Source organism: Hydractinia symbiolongicarpus, chromosome 13 (assembly GCF_029227915.1).
Source record: "Hydractinia symbiolongicarpus strain clone_291-10 chromosome 13, HSymV2.1, whole genome shotgun sequence".
In the NCBI taxonomy this organism is placed as follows: domain Eukaryota; kingdom Metazoa; phylum Cnidaria; class Hydrozoa; order Anthoathecata; family Hydractiniidae; genus Hydractinia; species Hydractinia symbiolongicarpus.
In genome coordinates this window covers 6672833-6684134 of record NC_079887.1, presented here as the reverse complement: position 1 = coordinate 6684134, position 11302 = coordinate 6672833, and the positions used below count along the sequence as shown (strand labels likewise).

Below are 11302 nucleotides of genomic sequence, written 5' to 3'. Positions count from 1 at the left end.
TTCCATATAAAAAAATTGCGTGAACAAAGCTTGTTGATGACGTAGGAATCACCTATTTCGGACGTAGTTAGTTAGTCAGATAGTTGGAGTTGGAAAGCAATACTATCCTCACATGCAAAATAGTAATTAAAAACATCTCTTTAGGAAAGAACTGCAAGATGCATTCTACACTGCATTAAAAGAGACTTGCACACAATTGGAAATCATATGCAAATATTGTCCATCACTTTAGAAGCTGCATTTGATGATACTCAAGTCTTCATGCATGGAAACATCACTTACATTTTCATATTATGCATTTGGAAATTTTTCGTCTTTGTATGAATTATTTCGCAGTTGGAGTTTCCTCTTTGGATTTTAGATGTCATTCCTACAGTCACCTTATTATCACATGCAACTTTTCCCACCCCTTTACCTATTCTTAATAGGAGTGAGTATATTCTAAAATTTGTAAGGCCTCCTCAGACAGTGCATTGCTTTGGTACACGGCCACCAAACCCTATAAAGCGAAAATCATGATGTGCAAAAAAGCGCAAGTTGTGCTATCAATACCGGCCATTGGTCATGGGGTAGTGTCAGAATCAAAGACAATGTGGAGTTATCTTTGCCTGAATCTATTTCGACATTTCAATATATATTAGAAATTGAATTCTAAATATGGAAACCAGAAAAAATCAAAAATTTCAGCTGCAAGCTATGAAAACGAACAAATCTGTGAAATTTACACAACGACAATCGATTATCGCCTTATCAAAATTATACACGACTTTATTTCATAGAATTATGACACCATGGATCCAGGACAAGTAAATAAAGTTTTATGATGTCAACTTTCCAATTTGTAAACATGTGGAGTACTTGAAATTTTCCAGAACAAACAACACGTATGTTTATCTGGAAGCTCTATAGTTATATTTAGCAGATGATTTGAAGAAGTTGTTAATAATCCATCCAACCATGGATTTTGTTTGTGACAACAATTTTGTTGACATTCTTAATAACTTTCATACGTTGGAGTACGTACGAGTGCAAGGAGAATCTTTCCATAACATTCAATATGTTGTTCGTGAGTTATCGGTAATGAATTCTTTCTAATCTGAAAAAAACATATAACGTTACGGTTGCAACGACGAAGAAAAAAAATATATATTCAACAAAAGATATTTTATGATTAGTGACCAAAGGTCACAAATCTACGATAAAGGAAGGCTCTGTTATTAAAATCTAATAATAATTCCTAATCTGAAAAAAAAACAATACAAAGTTTCGGTTGTTGCAACGAAGAAAACTATATAACAAAAGATCTTTTAATGATTAGTGACCTAAGATCACACTTCTAATGTTATTAAAATCTTATCACACAGATGTTATTTAAAAAAAAGGGTTTCAGAGTTTTATAGGAAGTTGTAGTGTGATCAAGATTATTACGTTACTAGAAGAGAGTGAGTAATACTCGATTTTACCTTAAAAAAGAATTGTTTATTAAATATAATATTCCTATCTTAGATCCGTGATAAAGTTAATTATTGGTTGAGATCCTTTAATAACTCTATTCTGACCAAACTTAGAACACGGCCCGTCTTAAGACGGGACGGACCATCTTTTGACATGGTGGCCCATCTTTTGACATGCTGCCCTGTCAATTGACGGGCCGGGACCAACTTGCAACATGGCGTTAAATGATGTTTGCATACTTCAAGACCTTGTATTTAACGTAAACTACAATAAAGTGAAAAAACTGAACTGCTGCAACTTTCGCAAGGTATTGTTGTATATGACTAGCTGAGATTAAATCGAGTTATGCATTTCAAGATTGTTGTGGGTAGCAAAAACAACACTATTTGGCAACTCGTGCAAGACCATGTCTGCGAATGCATTTTAAAAAGCAGTTAGAGACTTCCTTGTTGAATTATCGGAGAGGTTTGTGTGCATAATAACTAGCTAAATAATTATGACTCAGATATAAAAATATAACATTATAACATCATTTTGTATATGTTCACAGGTAGCTATAGTATAAACTGTTGTTTAAGCTATTTTGCTATGTTTAATTTTCAATATAATCTTTGATGGAATTATTGCAACTTGACCTATTACGTAACTTGAGAGCGCGAATTGTTTTGGCTGGTGCATCCATGATTGACATATTTTGTTATATATTCAAGAAACAGGAAGATTGACTATGATTTTAAAGAAATATTATAAGTTAATTTTTATTTTATGTGATCAGTGAGTCCTTAAGCTCCCATTTGAGCTACAGAAATCTTTTTTGAAATTCTTTTCCAAATGGATCAAACCCACAACCACTTGGAAATGTGTCGTACGCTCTACCGACTGTGCTACTAATATTTGTGAATTTATGTCTGTATTTGTTCAATTTTTAAGGAAAAAAATTATGACATTGTATTTGTGTTGCTCATTACTTTAGTTATATTTGTAACAGATTATATTTAGAGAATTCATGATTTCTTTTCCTCCGTATATTTTTTGTTTTCTTTTTTCCTCTCCTATGGACACTATACTGCATTTGTCCACAGTTGGGCCAGACCTGTCTTCATTTTTTTTAAATTTGAAACAGTGTGTTTCCCATGTTACAAGGCTTAACTTTAGTTTGGGATCTGTCCCTTTTTTACTACGATTTTTGAAAACACAAGTGTCCTTTGTCAATAGTTGGGCCTGTCCCATCCTATGACACAGTCTTTTAAAAGCATGGGAATTGTTTGTCAAAAGTTGGGCCCGTCCCATCTTATGACACAGTCTTTTAAAAGCATGGGAATTGTTTGTCAATAGTTAGGCCTGTCCCATCTTGTGACACATTTTCTAAAATTGCAAGAGACCTTCGTGTACAATTAAGTTTGTCCCATCTAATGACACGGCTTTTAAAAGCAAGAGATTCCTTCGTCAATAGTTGGGCCTGTACCAACTTAATACATTTGCATACATTTGTCCAAAGCTGGGCCGGGCCCGTCAATAGATGGGCTATCCCGATTGCGAACGCACCGACCCGTTTTTTGACGAGCCGGTCTGTCTAAAGACGGGCCAGTCCCGCATCCAAAGTTGGGCCGGTGTCCGTAGTTGGGCCAGAACAACTTCACTACTAAACAGTCAAATATAGTTTCGATCATTGCTGTAGTTGTCGAAATGTAGCCTAAAATAAATTTGCTTGTTCATGACATGATAATATCTATATTATTCAATGACAATTCTATGACTAATGATCCTTGACCAAGGCAATTTCGAAGCCTTTGTTTATACGTGTAATGACGTAAACGTCATTCTTGCACGCTAAGGGTAAAAAGGTTTATTACACGTTCCTTACAGTACGGGACTAAATCCTGAGATACTTTTTAAGGTAGATTTATTATCAGCGAAAAGTGGCCTGTCGCTCACTGTATGAGTCAATTAAAGTTCAGGAGTCGCCATTTTCCACAGTGTCACAGCGGAAAGTATTCACGCCGGAGACCCTCTTGTTGGTTTTAAAAGTGACAAAGAATTACGGATATTACGTCAAAGGAAAATATTAGAATAAAAGGTCTTTTAATGATTGGTGACCTTAGGTCACAGTCACATTCCTGTGGCAAAGAAGAAACGCGGTTGTTAAATAAGTGTTAAAATATTAGATATAAAAAACAAGTAAGATCAACATTATGCAGTGACTATAAGATAGGGAGTAATTTTGAATTTCACCTTTAGCTAATGTTTTTATTACGTCGTAATATTTTCATTGTTTAATACGCACAAAGCATAATGTATTTGAGCTTTTCTTTCAGTTATGTTTACAAAAAATCTGTCTTTAGGATACATCATGGATCTGTCAATTTCTGAAGCTGTAAATTTATATTTTTATAAGATTAACATTATGCAGTGACTATAAGGTAAGGAGTAATTCTAAATTCAACTTTAATTAATGTTTGTATTACGCGGTGATATTTTCATTGGTCGAACAGTAAATTTATCTATATACTTCTTCTAGGAGGAAATTAACATTGTTAATAATTGTTGTCTATTATAGTTATTGCCGCGATTCGAATCAAATCTACAGAGTGTCATGATGGAAAAAGAAGAAAAATTTATTCAAAAAGTTTCAAATCTTGATGTATGTATGCTCATTAACATTATGTGAACTTTGTTTTGTCTCTGAACATTTTACAAATAATATCTTTCATTTTTTTTCTAACTTAATAAGGGTTATATGTCAACTCCGTCCCCAGGGCTCCTCTACGCTTATGAAAGCCTTGGACCGGCTAGTGAAAATCACTTTTTTGCGTTTTTTTTCAACTGGACAAATGAAATAATTTACATTTTTACTTTAACTTTAAAATTAAGAAGCCTGTCTAGACGGTGAACTCATCAAACTTCTGGTGGCCATTTCTGTTTAGGCGTTATAAAAACATCCGTTTCGTTTCAGTTAAGTCCTACAATACATATACAGCCAAAATTCTATCGATAAACATGTTCTTTTACTTTCAAATAATTCTCATTTACTTAAAAAAAATAATTAAAATATGAATTTAAACTTTGTATAGTATCTTTTTAGACCGATTTGATGAAATAAAGCATGAAAAAAATTAACCTATAATCGTAGTGTTTAACTTACTGAATTTTCAGAGACCGACGTCTATAAACTATTATCTTAGACCGAATGCTTCATCCATGCCAAAGTAACTAGACTTAAATTACGCCAGTGAAATAGAGAAACTACGTCCCTAAAGGTTTATTCAGTCATTCACGTAATTTATAAAGCTTTCGATTTTATAGCTTAATTTTCTAGATAAGCTATTTGTTAATCATCAATTTTGAACGAGTGTTTTTGAAGGCTTTGATTCGAGAAAGGTGTATTAGCTTCCATAACTTTTATAATTATATAAAGCTGATAATTTTGGTAGCACCTTCTTCAAAAATTTCTGCGCTTCATTCCTGCCTTTTTTTCTCTCCACATTTCAGTACCTTGTTTCATAATGATATGAACTCTTTCCAACGCGCTGTTTCTGTTTTAGAATCGCGCATTTAATCAAATTCCCTATATCGTAAGCCGGAAGTAAGCAATATAATAATTTAATTCAAAGCATAATTAACAAGCTGAATGACATCCTTTGTTCATCAAATGCATTTTTTGACTGATGGTTGTACAATAGAAAACATATTATTCTTAAAACAAATTTTTATCAGTCTTTTAAATTTTCGCATTTATTTTGTTCAACATTTAATACGGAAATGCCCTATTTCAATCTTTCTTCCGAAGTTAAGAAACTGAAACTCTGTAATGCAACAACCAAATTTGACATGCAATAAAATCCCTTTATTATTTCTTAAAGTTCTGTTTCTGTTCTGTTGCTTTTCATATATTCTGGTCTGAAAAGTACCAAACGTAACTCAGTTGGGCTGAATACCGCTTGAATTCGTAAATGCTATGTATGTTTATTTATATCTATGTATAATGTATATTTTTCAAATTCAAGGTATTTTGTTTCTAGATAAGTGAAAAACCTCTCTTGGTTGACCTACCAGAATTCATCTGTAGCTTGATTGCATCTTATTTGAATCTGAACGATTTTCGAAATTATCGTTTAACATGTTCGTTTTTGTGCCAATCAACATACTCTCGCATTGCAATGATCAACATGAATATAAATTTTGACTTCCTAACTGTTTCTGAAAAAGAATTATTTCGCTTTACGGCCTTCATGGAAAAAATGCATAATGGGAAAACATTTGATAAAGTAAAGATATATGGTAGTTGTTATGCACCACACTTTGAAGCCTCAGATAAACTCTGCACTGCATTAACTGCAGTAAAGGATACTTTGGAATTAGAAACATATTGTGACAATCTAAATTTTATTGGAAAATTTTGTCCATCAATTCAAAGGCTACGATTACATAGAATATGGCTTCTACAACCGCATAAAATTACAGATCAAACATTTAGCAACTTTCCAGCCTTGAATGAAATATATCTTACGGGTAGGACTTTTCCTCTTGAAGTTCTTACTTGGATTTTGGATGGCACTCCTATGTTGACATCATTTACATTGGAAGACATAACCTTCCTGAGTTATATTCCTGAGTACCGGTTCAGACAAGCTCGTATTCGTTCTTGCTTTTATCCTATTCCAGGTATAACACCTTCGCTTTGGTTCCGACAGCGTTTCATGGAACCACGTCCAGAACCAGAACCACCAAAAATGCTATATCCTGATGTGCAGAAAAGCATGAGTAGTGTTACCAATATTCGCCATTGGTCATGGCAAAATGTTGTGTTTGAAAAATATTTAGAGCTATATTTACCTGAATCTGTTTCATCATTTGTATGTAATTTACAAAATGAATTTGTAAAATGGAAACCAGAAAACATCCAAAAATTTAGTTACAAAGCACGGAAGCCGAGTGAAAACGACATCGGAAATCGCGTCCGAAATATTATTTACGAGTTGCCTTGTGGAATCAAAACCACGTGGATTCCGGAAACTTATGTAAACTTAACACATTTAACGTTGTATGATGTTCATTTTGAAGAATCGAATTTTCCACTTTGTAAACACCTGGAGTACTTAAAATTATCGAGAACGAAAAACACGCAGGCTTATCTAGAAGCTTTGTCACTGCACCCAGCCGATGAGCTAAAGACGTTAACTTTAATGCATCTAACAGAACATTTTGGCTATAAAAAATTTGTTAGCACTCTGAATAACTTCGATTCGTTGGAGTATGTCAAAGTGGAAGAGTCTTTTATCAATATTCAATATGTTGTCGATGAGTTGTCGGCTATGAATTCTTGTTCTATAAAACATTTAGTTGTTTTTCAAGGTCAAGATCAAGGGACAGATAAAGTTTTCCATTTCAAAAATAACAAGAAGCCGAAGAATTCCGCCATTGTTGAAGATCAAGCGAAAGAGAAAAATACCACCATCAGCATAGACAAATATGTGATGTAGTGGAGACTTTTCATGCAACGAAAACGCGATGTATGTAACCTTCAACCAAAATGGAATTTTAATTATACAAAAAGAAAACAAAAACGTAAACCCAGGGTTTCAATTAGATACGATAAAAAGTAAATTAATTTCATTTGCAGTGGTCCTTAAGGTTTTGTTTAACTTTTATTTCAAAGAGAATTTGAGCTTAACTGCGTCATGATCGTGAAAATAGACAGTTATAACTATATATACACACAATCAATAAGTGCGTATGTAGAACTTTTATCTGTAATTTTGAACTAGTTTTATGTAATTTTTTTTATTTTGGAAAAAAAAGAGCTATCTCAATTTTTGTTGCTGATTTGGATAACCTTTTGATTGTTGCTGACATACCCTATCTTATAGTTGTAAAATTACTTTTCCTAGCTATCAATCAATCTAGCCACACAAAAAGTGCTTGGATTAGAGTGCCTTTCTCATAAGTCGCCAGCTACAAAACATATTCGTTCTGCTTTGCGTAATTTTTACATAAGGACCTGAACACACAACTCCTGTTCTTTTGGGCAACAAGTATGATAAAATAACTTCCAAACAACACTTCGTGAGACTACTTCTATTCGATAAAGAGGTATTCGTCACAAAATTGTTTTTATATTTTCTGCAAAAAAGTTGACGAAGCGTGACAAAAAGTTTATTGTTGCACCAAACAGTCAGAAAAGATTGTAGTGTGCGTTCAAAGATCGTAGTGTGCGTGTAAATATATTTTTGTTATTAAGTCGGTTCCCCTAGAAAAAAACTATATCGCAGAGGATTGTCTTTTCCGAAGATACTTGATAAGAATATCATAGTATGTGACGGTACGACAAAATTAAGTCAAAAATTTCATTGATTGGTTGCCATTGTTACCCGTTGCTAGGAGAAGTATAGGCAAAATATGGCATATTGTTGCTCAACGCCTAATCAAACAACTGAATACCATGCGTTATTTCAAGCGCTTTTTTGACTGCTTTTGTTCCTCAATGGTCATGTGGATTGAGTAAAGCGCATTTTCGCAAGGCTGACTCGTCTTCCACAGAATTGATGCGGTATATTTTGGACGACAGAAAAGCTAAAACAGTGCGAAACAGGCAATATTTCGACAAAAAAACTGAAAGACAATACTTCGATTTGAAAATCGGTTTCATTTAAACACTTGGTGGTACTAATGCCTGCATCCACAGAAGAAATTGTAAAGCGTGGGTGCTTCGATCTTGAGAATTCTTGTTTTGCGTGGATTCCGAATTTAAACGGCAAAAAACTTGTTTAAAGATTATTTTATGGACATTCTTGACTTGTGGATCGACAAAAGGTGTACAGCAGCACTATTTCGACCTGAAAAGCTAAGTCTGAAATCTAATTGCGGACAACTAAACACTGACGTGTTCCCTTCGGTGGGTGCGTCGTTAAGACAGCTTTCTGAATGCTTGTGGAACACCACCCTAAGGTATCATCTAGCTATTGCAAGTAATTAAACATTGACGGAGGGACAAGAAAGCTGTCTAAATATGCGAAAATGGTTGCTATGGGCTATGCTATACACTTATATTTGTGGTTGGTTGAAAAACGTGGCAGAATACGCAATAAAAGCCTAAATGTGTCATAAGCACTACTTGCCACGGTAATCTAAGATGAAGTTGCTGTCAGAAAACAGCTAAATGACAATTCTTGAAATTTAGAATGTTTTTCTAGGGAACCACCTTAAATATTAGTACCATTTAATACAACATTGGTATTCTTTAACCCTTACCTTTTGGTCTTGTTACATAATGTAATCAGTTAGACATCAGGCTGCTGAGTAACTAACTTTCAAAAATGCACTAGCCGCACTTTCTACAATGGCCGCATTATGAAACAATTCGCTCCACGACCTAGAAAGGTAAAAAATTCCGTTGAATTGGAGCATATCGCAAATAACATAAGATCCGAAGTCCGCTGTAAACATTGACAAGTTTTTACATATGTAACAAATGTAAAAATCAGAAGATATGTTAAAATAACTTATTTATCTATTACAAACATGCTGCAGTCTTTTATTCCTACAATATGCTTTGATTAAGCTGGTTGCGAATGCGCACTATTTCAAACACAACAAAGAAATCTAAACATGTCACATGCACTGAAACGTTCTATAAAACGTCATACAAATACGCAATTTTTTGTGTAAAATATTTGATGTATATATTTTTGCTATTTATATACATCTTTATTTTGTTTAAAACCTAAAATTTTACTTAATTTTTCTTGCTATTGATTGAGGTTGAATTCCTACGACAATTAATACATTAAAAAGTTACAAGTTATCTACACAAAACTGTTGAAACTAAAGCAAAAAAAATATAATAAAATCCTTGATTAAACAAAAAGAAAGGCCAAAATATAATACTCATTTTTTCATAAAAAAAAACATCAAAATTTTAGGTAATTCTAGATGCATTTACTTATTTGACAAATGGTGATGATGAGTTGGCAAAAAATACATAATCAATATTAAAAGAAAACTTCTGTCTATAATCCAATAATATTTGGTTGGTTACCATATCTTTTTATGTATGGAAACACCGCGTTCATTTTCATATCAAGCATTTAGCAATCTTTCATCATTTTATGAATTATATATTTCAAAGTTATAATTTCACTTGATGCTTTGACTCGGATCTGTACACCCGTCTTACATTGATACATGCAACTTTTTACTCATCTTCACCTATTATTGGGGATGTTTTGAAATTATAAGGCCTCCTTATTATTATTGTAATACCACCAAAAAAATGGAAAGGCAAAAATCTTGCTGTGCAAAAAGGCATAAGTTGCGCAACCATAATGCGTCATTGGTCATAGGATTATGTCAGATTAAAATCTCTGCCTGAATCTGTTTCTTCATAACCGACGAAAATCTGAGAAAGTTACGCCAAGACTATCGACTATCGTCTTAACGAAATTATCCACGACTGGATTTTGCATCATAAAATTATGACACCATGGAACTCGAACAAATACGTAAAGTTTATATGATGTGAAGTTTGATGAAACGAACTTTCAAATTTGCAAACTGGTGGAGTACTTGAAATTGTCCTGAACAAACAACAGGTGTGTTTATCTGGATGGTTTATCGTTATGTCCAGTAGATGCTCTGAAGAAGTTGTTAATAATATATCCAACAGATTTTTTTTGTGACGACAATTATACTCGCACTCTTCATAACTTTTATTTGCTGGAGAACGTACAAGTGAAAGGAGAATCATTCGTCCATATGTTGTTTATGAGCCGTCAGCCATGAATATTTGTTGTAAAAAACATCTGTTGTTTAAAGATTCAATAAAAAAGTTTTCAATTTCAAAAATACTTTGTTTCATGCAATGCAATATACTTCGACCTTTAGAAAGTGATCAGGATTTATTTTTGTGAGTTGATTAAAATGAGATATTGTTGAAATATCGAGACTCATTTCAATATTTTTGACACAATTTTGTATTAATAGTAGTGGTAAAATAATAAAATTTTAAGTACGTACACTTATTTTTATATCAATTAGCGTGTGTTTATATTACCATTGCTTATGCAAGTGCAGGGGTTAACAGTCTGGCTTGTATAGGTTTTTAATTTATGAACTTTGTCTTTATAAACTACTAGTTAAGATCTAATAATTCTTACGTTACGGTTGCAACGACGAAGAAAAAAAAATATATATATAACAAAAGATCTTTTAACGATTAGTGACCTAAGGTCGCACTTCTAATGTTATTAAAATCTTATCACGTAGATGTTGTTTAAAAAAAGGGTTTCAGAGGTTTATATTTGTTACAAGAAATTTGCAGTGTGTTCAAGATTATTACGTTACTAGAAGACAGTGAGTAATTCTCAAATTTTACCTTGTTTTCTTATTGTTAAGATTTAAAAAATTATTTTCTTATTTTTCCTGCTCGATATTTAATATTTATCAACAGTACTTAATATACAATACAAAACTTCAGAGGGAGCAATTGTGCCGCCAATAATTTTTCCCCTCTGCATGAATGATCCTATGATGCATAATTTGCATTGTTTTTTAAGTCATTTAAACTGTTGAAGTTGCAGCTACGACGTTTAGTTGCTGTTTCCTACAATAATTGGTCTCAAATGTTCTACTAATCTCATTAAAGATCAGCTCAAATATTAAAGTTAAACCTGCGCAATGATCTCATGTACCATATTAACAGTGTAAAAAGTATGCTATACACTTTTTTTATGTTTTAACCATTAAAAAAGAGGTGGAATTAATATGTGAAGCAACAGGTTTCTGTAGAAATGATAATCAATTCTTTGAATGATTGGCTTATTAGTAAATCCAAGAAAAAATGTAAAAGAAA

The 11302-nt window shown here is 33.0% G+C and overlaps 1 protein-coding gene across 2 annotated transcripts; it reads left to right on the top strand.

Moving 5' to 3' along the window:
* Positions 1-3406: 3406 nt before the first annotated feature.
* LOC130623824 (uncharacterized) lies at positions 3407-7267 on the top strand. 2 transcript variants are annotated; one of them, XM_057439351.1, is made up of 3 exons: positions 3407-3875; positions 4013-4096; positions 5475-7267. In XM_057439351.1, exons 2-3 carry the CDS (start codon positions 4049-4051, stop codon positions 6933-6935), a joined length of 1509 nt encoding a protein of 502 aa, XP_057295334.1. In that variant the 5' UTR covers positions 3407-3875; positions 4013-4048; the 3' UTR covers positions 6936-7267. The 2 variants fall into 2 exon arrangements, with proteins under 2 accessions (XP_057295334.1, XP_057295335.1); XM_057439352.1 differs by having other exon boundaries at positions 3407-4096.
* Positions 7268-11302: the final 4035 nt, after the last annotated feature.